We start from the raw sequence: 16470 nt of genomic DNA, 5'->3' as shown, positions 1-16470 counted from the left end.
ACACACACAAATAAACTCCATCAACTCCTGGGGTTTACCGCTCACATTATATCTGACTCTGAAGTTGAACATAAAGTTCATTAAAACCGGCACCGATCAGTAAATTATCATTTATTTATTAGTCCTTCAGTGTCTGTTGGTCCAAACAGCCAAAGGACTGAATTACTGAACAGAAAACTGATTAAAACAAGACAATGGACAGTAAAACTGTCTGTGGAAAATGTTGTTGCACCACCGATAAAAACTGACAAACTAAAACAAACTTGGTGCAAGTGTTGCTTTTAGAGATTTTTTAACAAAATGCAAATATAAATATAAAAAGATCCAACTAAAGTCATTGGTGCATTCAGGTGCAGTCGGACAACCAAGTTGTGTTCAGGAGCGCCGAAAATCGGATTTCAATGATGTAAATTTCAAACGAAAATGTTTTGGGGGGGCACACGGGGTGGCAAATCAGATCACAGGGGGCGCCACTGCCCTCCCATGCCCTCACGGAAGATCTGCCACTGCATACCATGCCAACTGTCAACCCCTGCATGTACTAGTCCACTCCGTCCATTAATTACCTCTGCCAAAGAGGTTATGTGACACCCGGTGTTTGTGTGTCTGTCTGTCTGTTAGCAAGATAACTCAAAAACGCCTGGGCCGATTCACATGAAATTTTGAGGGGATGTAGACTATGGTAAGAGGAAGAGCTGATTTAATTTTGGCGGCAATCCGGAAAGGATCCTGGATTCTGGATCACTTTGAATATTTTAGTATGTTTTAGTATGTGGTCCAAAATAGGACTAAAACATCATAGGTTAGTATGTCATCCAACAAATTAGAGCAAGGTGTCCAGGTAGGTCAACTGGTTAAGGTGATTCGTAAACAGAACTGTGTCAGAGATGCAGGTTCAATTCCAGCTCATGATCCTTTACTGCATGAGTTTCCTGTTTTCCTCTCTATCCTTGGCGGAGGTCTGCACTCTCTGAGTGCTTTTCTAGTTTAATCATGGAAATACTGGATTAATGATTTTTGGATCAGTGTGAGGGATGCACCTGCAGTAGCCAAAACCATTCACTGCCTGAGGTAAAATTTGAAATATGAATTCCAACATCTTAGTTCTCCCTATAGGCTTTATTATATAAAAGAAATCCTTGATAAAACAATCAGCACTGTAAGATAACAAGAAGGTAAATGTAGTAATTGTTTGGAGAGAGAGAGGCCTGAGCATCACAGTACAACACGAAACAAAAATGAAGATTCAATACATGAAGAAGAGACAAAATCATAGAACATAAGCTCAAGTAAACCAAAGCAAGCCTACTTCCAGTCAGATTACATCTGTGGTGGCAAAGAGAATATGAATATTTAAAGTAATGTGACAAACCAGGAGAGACGTCATTGGGCAAACAATTCTGCATTATACATTTGAGATAAACTGATACATTTCAAACACTTCACATTTTAGATTCACCCCATTTGGAAAAAGTAATAACATGTTCAGAACCAAAACAGAGGGATAATGTGGGACAGAGTCAGACAGACCACTCAGTCGCTGACGTCCATGTCCTCTTCGTGGTGATCGTCAGCGCCGTTTACTTTGGCGTGCTTCACGAGCCGCGCTGTCCCGTTACCTTCTACTGACTGAGGAGACAGAGCAGAGTCATCTGAATCCTTCCTCTCCTCCCTCTCCTTCTCACTGTCGTAGCCTTGTTCTTCTTCATCGTAATCCCTGGTGATCTGTGGATCAAAGGATGTCACGTTTTAAGGTACAAACTCCCTCAGTCTGCTTAACATCAGAACAGTGATGTGTCCAAATATACAAACCTTAACGTCTCCTTTCTCTCCATCTGATTTCCTTTCACGCTCCCGTTCTTTGTCTTTACTCTTCTTTTTCTTGCTGGGGGAGCGCTCTCGTTCATCACGGCCGCGCTCTTTATCACTCCTGCGATCCCTGTCTCTTTCCTTATCCCTCCTCTTCTCCTTCTTGTGTCTGCACAGGATAGAGAAGGTACAGTAAATGATAATGCAAATCATTACCATAGAAAGTTAAAATATGCATGCAGTGTAACCTGATCATATTAAGCACATCAACACACCAACCTTCGAGGAGATGGAGATCGAGAGCTTCTCCTTTTGGGAGACTTCTTAGGAGATCTGCTAATGCTGCGACTTCTCCTGCGTCTCCTGTTGGCAGACCAAGACAAAAAGTTGAGACTTTACTACTCTGCCTTGTTTGTGAGTACACAGGACACCTGTTTTGAGATGTCTTAAAAAGTATTGAACATTGTTTCTCCGGCCTTAGCAGCTGTTACATTCCTAAATTTAATTAACAGCAGTTGGAAATATTTTTTTCTTTGCTGGTATAGCCAGAAACACTTTATATGTGACTGCAGGGTCTTGGGAGACATTATACAAAGTGTAAAGTAAATGTGGGATTGGTACAGTGCTGATATTTCATTGCTGCTTATCCAGGTAACATGAAACACTGAGAACATTAGGGAAGTATCTTACCTAAAAAGTGATATAATAATAACCAATTCTCGTCCTCATTGCCTGACTGACTGCCTTTTGCCAGTCTGACTATTAAACAAGTAGAAAGTTGTCTTTTTTGTGGTACTGAATGGACTATTCAGGGCTGTACTCACCGGCTCACACTGCGTGACCTCCTGGCTGTGCTGTAGCTTTTGGGAGGTGTTTTGGATCTTCTTCTCCAGAATCATCTTTCTTTCTCTCTCTGTAGACAAATGAAACAAAAAGATCTTAGACAACCTCTCTTGCGCTCAATAAGCAGGTTCAGGGTCAAGCCTTTACTAAGTTATCCCACCTGGATCTGCTTGGAGATCGCCTGCCTCTGTCTCTGGAGTGGGTGCGTCTCCTGCGTGGGCTTTTGGAGCGCCTTCTGCTTCTCGAGCTTGACCTGCGCCTTGATCTGCTCCTGGTTCGCCTGCGACCGGACATTCAACACATTCAATGTTACTGTCTGCATAGAGAAGAGGCCTCTCGGTCTCAGCTGTTCAGATAAAAGACTGCAGTAATTACCTGTGTCTTGAGCGTGATCTGGTCCTCCTTCTTCTGGACCTAGATCGCGACCGAGAGCGCTTCTTTTTGCTCTCTTTATCTACAGGACGGTAAAACCAGACTCTACTTAGTGTTTTCAAGTAACAGTATTACATTTAACAAACAGATATTCTTAACTTTACACAGAAATGAACAATATATACAATATAAACTGGGAAAACATTATGAGTGCTTACTGTGACACTCAAATGAGACATTATTTTAGACTGCAAAGTCAACATCCTTGCAGTAAAGTCCTCTGAACTTTTGTGCACTCACGTCCAGGTTCAATAGCAGCAGAAATGAGCGACTGGGCCTCCCTGACTCTCTTCATGGCCTCTTCGATCTCTTTGTTAGACGCGTCAGCCTTCAGACCTGGATTCAGGTTTAAGCCAGCAGCCAAGGGATTCAGTCTAAACAGAGAGACATACATTAACTGACTCATCATTACTAGAAACACACTGATAACTACTTAATTATCAAATCTGCAAACCTTCTGAATATACTTACTTTGGATCTGTCATGAACTTTAACAGCTGGTCAGCAGCCTGTAAAGAGACAGTTGGAGGAAGATGGTTTGATTAAATACACTGCATATTCAGCTACACAGACACTGGGGAAAAAAACAACTGAAGTCACTGTCATGCAAGAAAACCTCTCACCTGGGGATTCATATTGGGTCCAGGGAATCCAAATGCTGCCATTGCATCCATGTTCGGACCACCGAAGGGGTTCGCTCCAAGCTAGAATAATAAAATAATTTTGTTATACCAGTCTGACGTGTCCATTGACATCTTACAGGTGATAATTATTTCTACATTTTGCCTTGTTTAGCCAAGAATTACTGCTTATGTACATCTGATTAATATCTCACTTTAAAAAAGAAGAGCAAAAAAGGGGCCATGAGATGAGTTTGCTTTTATATCAACTGCCATGAACTTTGAAATTGAAATCTGAACAGCTACAGTATCTGTAAGAGTTTAGCCAAATGTGATCAGAGGCTCTGACCAGATGGACTTTGAGGTGTGATCAAATTGAGAACAAAAACAAAGCAAGCGTATCTTTGGATCATATTTCGTTGGATCTCTACAGCTTGATTCTTGCTGATCGGAACCAGAAGGATTGCCTCATGTCATTTTGTTACACGCTTTTAGGTGTAAGTTGTTGTACAACATGAAAAAAGCACAATGACACTTCTATAATTCTAGGACTGTCAAGCACAATGATCGGAGAAACTGCACTAAACGGTGAAGTTGAGGTCTTACAGGTGGATTGGGGATGGGATTAGGCGTTGGAAGAAGGCCTCCTCCTGGCAGAATTCCTGCAACAGCATTTGCTGGCGCCAACAGTGACAAAGCTTTAGCCTCATCTGGAATAGATCCTACAGGAAAATACAAAACGGGCATTAGGAAGGAAGAACATTTTCACGCACATCAACTACAGAGAAGACATTTTGGACCAAAAAAAAAAGTCTTCACACTGCATTTCTTCAAATTAGGTTCAACACAATGGTTACCTTATAGAAGAGTTCCCTTTAACTTCAACATAATCATTGCAGTGACTTAACTATTGCTGGAATTAATCACACTACTCCAATGAACACTGCCAAGAATATATCACCTGAATGTGTTTTTTAAGTCATGAACCAAACGTTAGCAAGCACAGCTGCTTCTCCAGTTGGGTGTGCCCTCAATTTTCATTTAGACGTTTACTGAAACAAGCGACTCACGTTGGCGGCTTCGCTACTAAAAGCACACAGAGAAAAATCGAGATACACACAACAGAGAGAATTTTAGGGATTTGGCAAGAACACTATACAAGCTATCAGTGTCTACTTACCAAAACACATTTTTAAGTGGTTCATATGCTAAATGGTAACAAAATTCAGGGTAGGTAGCGTGCTTGCTGTACATCATGAGCTTAGTATCCTTACCTGTCACCGCATCAATTACACAAACCTGGACAGAGGATGATGGGTTGTTTAATTTATGCTAGCACAGTCCAATTGAAAATGTATCATCTTTAGTTGTTATATACCTCTTATTTTGTTTTTAAAATGGCGCAAATTAACAAACACTCCATAACCATCTCACTCTTAATGCACTCCCAATACAACTTTTTCCACAAAAAGACAAGACCTAGATACGGACACACAACAGTGACAACATTTAAATACAAGAGCACACTGGAGAGAGAAATTTCTGCAGGAGACAAAACTGTTGGATGGTATTTTCAGCAGGGCCTGGTATACAGGACTGGCTGAGCCAGGAAAAAGAACTGTAAAACACAACAACAAAAGAAAACCACTGTTAAAGATAATATTGTACCAACATCGTGTCATGTCGGGTGGCTATCTCAGCAAAATGTATGACCAGATGGAGTTTTATGCCAATACATTGATTGTATCAGACCACCAATCACGGATTATTGTTGCTCGTTAGGCCCAAACTAAGCTCAAGCTTCCCAAAGATGACCTACTAAAGAATTAAGTAAATGTTCAGTTTGTCTGTGCAGATTAAGTTACCTGGACATTGTAGTTTTTGCACAACTGACTATACCTTGCTGTCTACTACTGCATTTTGTCAGCAGACCCAAATAACTGATGCGATTTCAAAGTAGCTCTTTGTTTCTATTTTTAGAAATCAGCTTCAATGCATTTTTTTACTACTGAAATCTTCAGGTCACAGACATATAATTTAACCGTTTTAAAATCCTTGGAATAACACACATTTGGTATACAAGTGAATATTTACCACAGCAGGATAGTGCCTGTGGCACTGACTCAGACTGTATCAACTGTTTTCATTGTAATGAACACATGTACATTTCAAAGTTTTTGGACTACAGTGGTCTTTTGTCTTCATGGGATTTCCTGGCATTAAAAAAAATAAGAATACACTCAGCTTTATCTGTGAAAGAACAAGTATTTTAGCCACAACATAAATGGCCAAGGGGCACTCAAAAGTATAGTAAAAAAGTGTAGAATAAGCACCGTTTCAGGTTTTTCCTTGATATCTGACCTTTAAATTCTAAACTAAACCACCTAGGAAAGATAAATTAAATAGAGGAAAAGAGAAAGACAAGGCAGAGAAAGAACAGAGGACACAAAAAGAGAGGGGTGGGGCTTGAATGCTTGCTGGCCTTTGCAAATGTCTACAATCCCCTGTTGGCAGGCAGAGGACCACTTTCAGCCATCAACGAGGGGGCTGCTTTTGCCTTCTTCACTACAAAAATCACACACACGCACACACACACAAATAACAGAGATAAGTTTAACAGAGGATAGTCCAATATGGGGGGAGAAAATAAAATGCATATGGTTAAGTGTTTTAACTACTTTCACTTCTGAACTTTGATGTGTCTGCCGCGCCACAGCTGGGGAATGTTCAAATCCTAGTGTGTAAAGCAGATTTTGGTATACTGCACTTCGTAATTTCAAAGTAAATTGTGGTTTTAGGCATAGATGAAAAGCCCTGATATTTATTTTCTTATAGAAGTAAAATCCAGATAATGAAGCGAATTTGCATTGTGGTGCTAAAACAGATGTGCATGTTCTACTACACAGTATACCAAAAATCTGACAACCAGATGTCAGCTTTTACCACTTCTGGAGGAATGGCATTACCAGTCGCATTCATGTTATCTTAAAAAGCTCAAGTAAACAGACCAGGGTGAGTTGACTTGTGCAGTTCACAAATGGGACAGATAAAATCCCGTTTACTCGTCACGATTCATGTAGTCATGCCATTCAGTCAAAAGGAGTGATTATACATGGGAAAAAAGAGACCAAACCTTCAGCAAATGGTACCACGATCAAAGCTCTGTCCACAAACACAGTGTTAGTCAGATGTTGAGACACCCGACAGACTCTGGCTCCTGGAACTTCACAAAGCACACCCTGGATGTCACTGGCATTGGAGAATCACTATGGAGGGAGTAAAAAATATGGCATGAAATTACATAAAATTGCACAAAAATCATCTAACATTTATTTTTTAAATCTTGGTTTTCGCAAACTAATGTCTAATCACACCCACATTTGCACTGTGAAGTGGGTTTGGCACACAAAAGATATAAATCACAGACCGTTTGAGCATGGCTGCCACTGCAGTCATAACATTCTCTATGGGAACGCCAGCGTGTCGTCATTTGCTATGGTCACGTGGTACAAGACTGCTACTGGTTGCAGAACTGCAGTAACATAACGGCTTGCTACGAGAACGGTATCGGGTTTGAAACAAATACGTAAAGTTATCGCTTTTCATGAATGAAATTGCACATGTATTTACCACAATGGTAATATCGTGTGTAGTTGTTGGTTGTACGAAGCGTTTTGAGAAGGGATCGGGCTTGGAATTTCACCGAATACCGATGTCAGGAGAGAGAAGATGGCGGTGGCTTCAGCCATCAACAGGAAAAATTGTACCCAGTAAGCAGCAGAGATCGTGTTTGTGGCTCCCACTTTTCTTCAGGGAAACTATTCAACAGTTTAGCATGTTTAGTATGTCCAACTTTGAGCTTATTTACCAAAAGATATTGATTTAGTGTCGCATCCTTCGCGTGAAGCGATCTTCTACACTTTCGGTTTGTTCAGTGTTGTCATGTGTTACCGATCGCTTTTAGGCGATGAAAGTATACTAAGTCGATTGAAGTATATTCAATAACATCTCCTTAAGCCAGCAGCCTCCTATTTGTAACCACATTGTTTCTGTATGCGTCTTGCGATCGTTTTTTTAGAATTAAAATGCTGTGGGTCTGTTACTGTTACATAGAAGCCACACTGCAGACAAAAAATACAGCAACGTATTGATGTTTCTTTGACATCTTGTTGAAGATTAACAGAACATATATTATTTTTAATTCATAATTATATATTTTTGGGTGGGCGAACTGCCCAGCGGTGTCAATCAAGTAAAAATAAGATGTCGGTGAAGGAAATGTCCGGCCACAATGAAGGATCGTCAACCTACACAGTCTTCAAATTGTAGGGATCTGGCAAGGTTTTACTGTTTCTCTGATATCTCAGCTTACTCACGTATATTTGTCGGGCCTCAGGTGATAAGGATTGAGCATAATCGGACAATTTCACGGAAGGATAGTTCGCATCAAGCCATTGTTCCTCTGGTTCCTTTTGCCAACCAGCGCGGTAATCACGTGACTTCGTGACGTCACTGTTTGTAAACACTGGCGTCTCCCATAGATAAGGTCCCACAAAAGGCCCAAATTAATGCGGTTTCGCTGGTTTATAAATTCAACAAGCTCTACCAACATATTACATGTAAGCTAACCTTATTGTTAATAAGTCAAAATCATGAACACAAAAAAGTTCTGTAAGTAGGAAAAATTATAGACAAACAAGTCAAACTAGACCTGAAACGATTACTGTAGTCAATAATTGAGAAGTTGATGAGCAAAAATTAGTAAAATCAAAGTTATTCCGAGGATCTGATTTCTAAAGTGTGTGACTCTGCTTCTATTCTCTATTTTAAGTATGAAAGTGTTGGACTACTGATAGACAAAACTAACTAATTTAGTATTATTTCCAGCATTGTATCAAATATAAAAGTAACCGGGAGTTATTCACCTTTATAAAATCATGATAAGTCTGAGGCACAATCAAACCTGTTTATTCAGTCAGAATAACGAGACAGGGGAAATGACCAATCCGAATTCAGACCGTTTCTTATAATTTTGATTAATCTCGCAGTCGGGCTGATCTCAATCCTGACTTTACCAGCTTTTCCTCTATTGGTGAAAGTTATGTAGGAAAACAACGTATATATTTCGCTATTGTACAAAAAAAGCCAAGTTATATTACAACCAAATAAGAATAATGACATATTAGGCAATAACTGATTGTTTTCAGTGACCCGTCATTAGTACAGACAAAGACTGACTAAAGCTAACGTGAGTGGTGTATGAGTTAAATGTAGGTCAATGAAAAGCAACATCAGTTGGGAACGTTAGGTAAAGTTCCTGTTAGCTACAATCCAGGCTAGCAATGGGCCTGCGTTTCAGTTCTACAAAAAATAGTCCTGTTTAGAACTCACACAGGTTATCTCTGATTATTTTTATGATGAAATTCACAGAGCACATCAGCAGTTAGTCAGTTAACTCACTCTGGAGGAAATAACTTTAGTTCTTCGATGGTTCCCAGAAAACCGAACAGGGTCCTCATCTGCTCCGATGTTGTGCTCGGCGACACATTCGTCACTTGGACAACCTTCGTCGTGTAGTTCATTTTCCCGACTATAACCGTTTAAACCGCGACACTGGTGCTAAACACTAGTCTGGAGTTACATTAACGGTTATCTACTAGTTAATAAATCAGTTAGTTTGTCGGTAATTAGCTGGCTAAATGTTTACTATCGACTACAACGACAGCTTGCAACACTTCGCCGCCATATTGAGTTGTTCCCGAATTCAGTGCGCATGCGTGTAGCTCTTGACTAGACTGTTAAGAAAAGTTGCAGACTATGTTTATGTTTAATATACAGTCCGGAATATATATATTTATCACAAGTTATTTTTTGATTATTTTTGTCTCATATACTCGCTCAATGTAATTATATTCTTGTTTATCAGCGTGCGAAAGCCTGTATACAAAACTCTGCATATACAACGAATAACCAGCAGAGGTCGCCCTGTTTTGAGTATTGATGGGGAAATAAAGCATTGGTATCTTTGCCATTTCTTTTCTATCATCATCAGCTTCCACGGTGCTTCTCCTCTGTGGATCTTTCCTCTCCCACCCCTGATTAAGCATGAATTGGCTTGATCTGTTTGCAGGTATTAAGTATTGTTGATATTGCATCTTCAATACATTTACTGCTCTAATTAGGTACACTCCACTTTTATTTTTCTCAGGTATTTCCATTTTATTTGACTCTGCCTCATTTAAATGACTGCTGTAGTTTATCGTTTGTTTTCAGATTAAGATCTCAGACACAAAACAATAATAATTTATAAAATATGATATGGGATTTTTTCAAATAAAACTACCCAGCAGACTATACTAGTTAAAATGAGCTTCAAATAATGATTGTGTGTTAATGCATAAGAGCATGTTGCTAATTTTGCATAAGCAAAATTCAAGCCCAGCATCATTATTTGTGATGGAGTATTTACAATATAATATTTGGCACATTTGCCAAAGTAAACAATGTGAACACTTTATTCATCAGTGTTTATAATCTTGAAAATTCTTGCCATATTAATGTAAATTAGGTCATGACTATATCTCCTCTGCGAGTGTATTTTACTTTGTATTTGTATTTTATCTCTTTGTAGCTTTCAGCATAATCACATGATCTTAAACAATGAATCAAGTTTACTAAATACTGGTGGAGATGAACCTGATGGGCAGTTTGGACCTCTAGACCTGAAGCTTTCATAAGCTCTAACTTGGCATACGTTTGAGAGCCCCAGGATAAAAAAAATGCTTGTAGGTGGTAGCACTCAATCCCTGACCCTCGCTCTATTTTTTCATAAACAGATTATCCCAACAATGTTTAATTTTGCCCATTCATTCAGCCCACATGTGTCAACTGGTTCAGCCACGTCACAACTCTGCGTGACAGTGACAAAACAGCTTCTGGCGAAACTCGCTCTCCTAATAGTGTTGTTTCCCAGAAACAATGCACCGTTTGTTTTGAGACTATGGCAAGCATAATCCCTACACTTGGATTATAGTGGCACCGAGACAAGCAAGTTGGGCATTTTGTGGTCAGACCAAAGAGCAACTGACCACCTTTAATCTAATTAGCATCATGTGTAATAGTCATTGTACAACATCACCAAATAAGAGCAGCTCACTGTTAGTTGGTCTGCAGTAAACATTATTAATAGCTTCATTCTAGTAGTGCATTATGTCAGAAAACCATTATTTAATCAAAAATATAGTGGAAATATTTTCTTCAAGTTAAAGGTCCTTCTGGTAAATTTAGCACTCATAGTGGCTCCTTTAAAAGTCTAAAAATGTGACACATATATAACCAAGGCTGTCAGTTTGTACGTGCCTTTAATGTGGCTCCCACAGATTCTAAATCATTTTCTATTAGTCTAAACGTAATGTTCTTCTGTGGTCTTATGTGTTGCATCAGTGCTGAAATATAACGCACGTAGTGTGACTTAAACATCTGAACAGTTGACACAACTGTAAAAAAAAAATAAAAATCACACGTGTTCTTGCAACACTTTTGCCAAGCATGGTTCTCTGCAATACATATTCTCTGCAATAAATCCGGTTTGAGGGGGGCAGCCATTGGGTCAAACACAGGATATTGGCACAATGGGATTTTTGTTTGCGGTGTGACATGATTGGCCAGGAGATTTGTAGCAACTATGAGGTGGACCAGACGGATAAATACCCCAAAGCCACTGAGAGATTCAGAGGCTTCCAGTTCAGAAGTGGCCGGTGAGTTTGCTTTGTGTGTTGCCATAACGAGGAGGAACCATGGTCAGCCGGTGAGTTTCTAATGAATCTGGATGTGTATTCTATTTATTCAGTAATGACATAACGGTAAAAAGTGGGGAAATATTTTTCATATTTTGCAAAAATGTTATTCAGCTCATATAAACACGCCTTTAAGGTGATCTTGTAACTTTCACACAGTGGCTTGACTAGTCAGTATGTCAGTATTAGGTTAAGCCCCTGTGAGATTTAAAAGCTCGTGCTGAACTGCTGTACCAGGAACTGCATGACCTGTTATCTACTTAAACTAATAGACACATGCATTTAAATAGCTGAAAATCAACTTTAATTTCACTTAGCTGCAATGTATGTTGACATCTTTACTTTTTCATAACAGATTTGAACACCCAGCTGGTGGCTACAGGAAGATTTTTGAGACATGTGAGGAGCTGGCTGAGAATCTTCCAGCAACAGTCACAGGTTTGTTTGCACGTTTCAGACATAAATAGACAAAAGGCAAATGGTTCTTTGACATTCACATACATAGTGAACTGTTTCAGAAATGTGCACGTAGCTAGACTTGTTCGATTATCTTTTCTTATTGTTTTTAAGATGCATCTGTTCAACCCGACACATTAAACACTCTCTGTGATTCTTGTATATTCTGCAGGTAGGATTCCTTCATTTCTGAAGGGAAGTCTTCTCCGTTTGGGACCTGGACTCTTCGAGGTTGGAGATGAGCCTTTCTATCACCTCTTTGATGGCCAGGCCCTGATGCACAAGTTTGACTTCAAGAATGGCCAGGTCACCTACTTCCGAAAGTAAGACTTCAAGGAAAATACATTTTCAGACCGCATGGTTTACATTAATGCCACATTACATTAAACGTACAGAGACCTGAAACTGTGCGAGCACTGGATTTCTGTTGTTGTTGCATAGTAAAAGTTTTGTGACTTTTTCGAATCAAGCTGCACATAGAGTACAAGTGCATTAAACAGTTCTGAATGAAATTCTGCTGCGAACATGACGCTGTTTAATGTATCATCTTAGCACCTCCACAGAATCAAGCAGATTTTAAGGGTAGTGAACAATGAATTTCAGTGAAATATTTAGTTTTTATCAAAATGGATGTTTAATATTTAGGGGCGAAATTCGTTTTCATTTTTTCCTCCATTTAGGTTTGTCAGAACAGATGCCTACGTGCGAGCCATCACAGAGAAGCGTGTGGTGATCACTGAGTTTGGTACATTTGCATACCCTGATCCCTGCAAAAACATCTTCTCCAGGTTGGTTGCATAAGTGCCAGCTTTCCTCACGATCATCTGAATGCTTTTCACTGTAGGATGAAAACTGAAAGTGTATTTAAAAGCAACAAATCAATGTATGTGCGGTATTCTCCTCTGGGTTCCTTTATTTGTTACGCTGTTGAATAGGCTCCACTTGTTTTCTTCTTTCTGTTGGCAGGTTTTTCTCTTACTTCAAAGGTGTCGAGGTCACAGACAACTGCTTGGTGAACGTCTACCCTGTTGGTGAGGATTTCTATGCTGTAACAGAAACCAACTACATCACTAAAGTAAACCCTGATACACTGGAGACGCTGAAGAAGGTACATCAACACATTTAGCAGAATTCAAGCAGGGAGATTGATTTGACCGATTTTAAGCTCTGGATTTTTGTTCGCTCAGTAAAATGCTTTTATTTTCTCCGCAGGTGGATATGTGCAACTATATCAATATTAACGGGGTGACGGCCCACCCTCATATTGAGAGAGATGGGACTGTGTATAACATCGGAAACTGCATGGGAAAAGGAGCAACGCTGGCCTACAATATTGTCCGGATCCCACCCACACAGAAAGGTTTCAATCAGCTCTGCATGTAACAGTAAACACAAGAGACACTTGTTCAGCAGTGGCCTCTCCTTAAACTCTGCTCAGTTTGTGCTAAAAATAAGCAGGTAAATAGCAACCTGGACTTAAAATTTTATAACAAGCTGGCATGGTCTGATGTCCAAAAATTATTCTAGTGCAGTCTTCCAAAGATGCCAACTATGTCAGGCTAAATGTGCTGATAGAAAATGATGCTCAATCTAAAATATTTACAGCTGCAATGCTTACATTCATTAAAAATACAGTCTGGGGTCTGAATCGAAATGTGAAGGCTCAAGTGCACAAATATAAATTTCTTATCAAAGGAGATATGAGAAGCACTGGATAAAAGCTTGCATTTGACTGGTTCTCTCAGTGTAAACATACATAGATTTAAGAGGAGCGGGAGCAGGCTAATGCTGTCAGACAGTGAGGATTTTATTACAGCCTTAAAGCTCCATAAGGGAAACAAAAAATAGTGATATCTCTCAAATATCACCACCTTTCTTTCCTAGATAAATCTGATCCCATTGAGAAGTCCAAGGTGGTGGTGCAGTTCCCCAGCCATGAGAGGTTCAAGCCCTCCTACGTGCACAGGTTTGTGGTTTTAGACTCAATTTTGGTTCGACTGACATAAATGTTAATGCCTAAAGTCTATGTTTTTATCCTTTTTTTTTTATTTTTTAAAACTCAGCTTCGGCATGTCAGAGAACTATTTTGTCTTCGTGGAGACTCCAGTGAAAATCAACCTGCTGAAGTTCCTGAGCGCCTGGAGCATCCGTGGCTCCAACTACATGGACTGCTTCGAGTCCAATGAGAGCCAGGGGGTAAGAACTTGGAGTAGATTCATGTGTTCAAACATCCATCTTAAATGTACTAAACCCATGTTATCAGGCGCTCTCCTTGCTGAAACTCATCCATTTTGATGTGCTTTTCACAGACCTTGTTCCACATTGCCAGGAAAGACCCGGGAGAGTACATCGATCACAGGTTCAAAGGAGCACCCATTGGCATGTTTCACCACATCAACACCTATGAGGACCAAGGATTCGTTGTTGTCGACCTGTGTGCATGGAAAGGGTAACTGGATAGTTACATTTTCATATTTCCCTTGCAGATTTGTTTGATTCGCAGATCTTGTTACTCATTATTCTTTCTCTCTGCAGTTTTGAGTTTGTTTACAACTACCTGTGGTTGGCGAACCTGAGAGCCAACTGGGACGAGGTGAAAAAGGCGGCCATGATGGCGCCCCAACCGGAGGTGCGCAGATACGTCATTCCCTTGGACATCCACAAGGTGAGCCAATGATCTTCTTCATCACATGTACAGGAAACCCAACCTACAGATGTCTTATTTGAAAAGTCCCATCTCCTTTGTTGTTATTGCTTGATGTAGGAGGAGCAGGGGAAGAATCTTGTGAGCCTTCCATACACCACAGCTACAGCCACGATGCACGCTGACGGGATGATCTGGCTGGAGCCTGAGATACTGTTCTCTGGACCACGCCAAGGTACCAGTACACTCCTAAGGACACATGGGATTATATTAGATGCTGGAAAGATCTTCATTGGATAGTAATTTATTGTTGTTGGGGTTTTGCAGCCTTTGAGTTTCCTCAGATTAACTACGAGAGGTACGGAGGGAAGAACTACACCTACGCCTACGGCCTCGGGCTCAACCATTTCATTCCAGACAGGGTAAGAGAGTTCAACACCTGATTTTAAGTTGAGGATGGAGGAGAGCAGGCTCGTTAGCTGATTTTTTTCTAACTTGTGTGTAGATCTGCAAGTTAAACGTGAAGACCAAGGAGACCTGGGTATGGCAGGAGCCAGACTCCTACCCCTCAGAGCCCCTGTTTGTTCAGACTCCTGAGGCGGTGGATGAGGATGACGGTAAGAAAACAGCAATTATAGCACAGTGATGGGAACTGCGTTAAGGTTATTTGTAATTCACTCGAAATCGTTAAATTGAATTCTAAGCAAGGCTGCCGTCTGCTGTTCTTACAGGAGTGTTGCTTACCATCGTGGCGGCTCCTGGTTCCCAGAGACCTGCATATCTCCTCATCCTCAACGCCAAGGATCTGTCTGAAGTCGCCAGAGCAGAGGTGGAGTGTTCCATTCCTGTCACCTTTCATGGGATGTACAAACCGTAATCATGCATCTCTTTGGGTATCGACAATAATCGGCCATTTCTTGGTTATCAATTGCCACTTAGTATTAAAACAGTAAAGACAAGAAATATTATCGGGTCAGAAAAAATAAAGTTGTTTTTGTTGACAAAAAAAATAGTTACGTCCTCATTTGTGGCTAGTGCACATTGTTGGATCCCTTCTGAGCTGCGATATGAGAGAATGGATTTGAGGTTGCACACGCATAATTCATGGTTGCAAAGGTAAATGTGTCAATAAAAACACACTTTTCTGTTTTGTATTGATCTATTAAATGGTATGTTCATGTGCTACTTGCTAGGCAGCAGCGGAACATGACAAGTGATCCTGACCTTCATTTGAGATACAGAGTAGCTTTAATATTTCTGAACACCACACCAAATTCCTTCCAGCACAAGGGCTGCCCACTGAGACAAAAGGATGTCTTTTTTTTTATTTTGATAAGGTTCTATCTCAATACATTTGTAACATTATATTAAAACAAGCAAGTATTTCTCTCAATAAACCGACATGAAAGCAAAAACAACTGGGTCAATTACCCTTTTCAGCCTAAATTCTCCAGATATTTGCAGAGATTTAATATGTTGCCACACAAAATCTCATTACAGTCACATTTTAACGAGCGACCTTTCCATGTCCTTCTTTATTGTGTTGCTCAAAGTTGTCTAAATCTAATCTAAAAAGCAAAAGCATGCAGATCCTGCAGCACTGCAAAGCTGATTAACTGTGTTAGTGCCTAAGCTGAGGAAAGAAAGGGCATGTTGCAATCAATTGTTCTTTTTCAGTGGATTAAGATGGATGTGTGGCCCTTGTGTACCATGTCATGACCCCACGGACGCCACATTTCAGTTTATATAAGCAGAGGATTTGCCTTCTGTTTTAGTCGCTGTAACTCCAATCTCAGGTAATTATGCATCATGTAAAAAGAAACACTTGAAACAGGGAATTGTATTCATATGTTTCCTCCACAGCTGATGC

The 16470-nt window shown here is 40.1% G+C and overlaps 2 protein-coding genes across 2 annotated transcripts; one reads left to right on the top strand and one right to left on the bottom strand.

Moving 5' to 3' along the window:
• Positions 1-1100: 1100 nt before the first annotated feature.
• Positions 1101-9483, bottom strand: LOC110958114 (serine/arginine-rich splicing factor 11-like). Its single transcript, XM_022204446.2, is given in 14 exon segments — positions 1101-1725; positions 1813-1978; positions 2089-2172; positions 2634-2697; positions 2700-2722; positions 2813-2932; positions 3028-3106; positions 3325-3458; positions 3556-3593; positions 3708-3788; positions 4311-4426; positions 6838-6903; positions 6906-6970; positions 9165-9483. Coding segments are annotated over 14 exon segments (1350 nt in total). The 5' UTR covers positions 9287-9483; the 3' UTR covers positions 1101-1533.
• Positions 9484-9978: 495 nt separating this feature from the next.
• rpe65a (retinoid isomerohydrolase RPE65 a) lies at positions 9979-15758 on the top strand. The gene is made up of 14 exons (XM_022204487.2): positions 9979-11511; positions 11856-11938; positions 12129-12279; positions 12637-12744; positions 12923-13064; positions 13169-13316; positions 13841-13922; positions 14020-14152; positions 14266-14405; positions 14492-14621; positions 14721-14835; positions 14928-15022; positions 15106-15217; positions 15332-15758. Exons 1-14 carry the CDS (start codon positions 11501-11503, stop codon positions 15475-15477), a joined length of 1596 nt encoding a protein of 531 aa, XP_022060179.1. The 5' UTR covers positions 9979-11500; the 3' UTR covers positions 15478-15758.
• Positions 15759-16470: the final 712 nt, after the last annotated feature.

This window comes from Acanthochromis polyacanthus, chromosome 9 (assembly GCF_021347895.1).
Source record: "Acanthochromis polyacanthus isolate Apoly-LR-REF ecotype Palm Island chromosome 9, KAUST_Apoly_ChrSc, whole genome shotgun sequence".
NCBI classification, from domain to species: domain Eukaryota; kingdom Metazoa; phylum Chordata; class Actinopteri; family Pomacentridae; genus Acanthochromis; species Acanthochromis polyacanthus.
This window is presented reverse-complemented; position numbering and strand designations above follow the sequence as displayed.

Excerpts from the sequence above, each read along its gene's own strand:
- rpe65a (XM_022204487.2), top strand. Across the intron at positions 12,280-12,636 it reads CAGGTCACCTACTTCCGAAA|GTTTGTCAGAACAGATGCCT; the intron begins GTAAGACTTCAA and ends TCCTCCATTTAG. Across the intron at positions 13,317-13,840 it reads GATCCCACCCACACAGAAAG|ATAAATCTGATCCCATTGAG; the intron begins GTTTCAATCAGC and ends TTTCTTTCCTAG.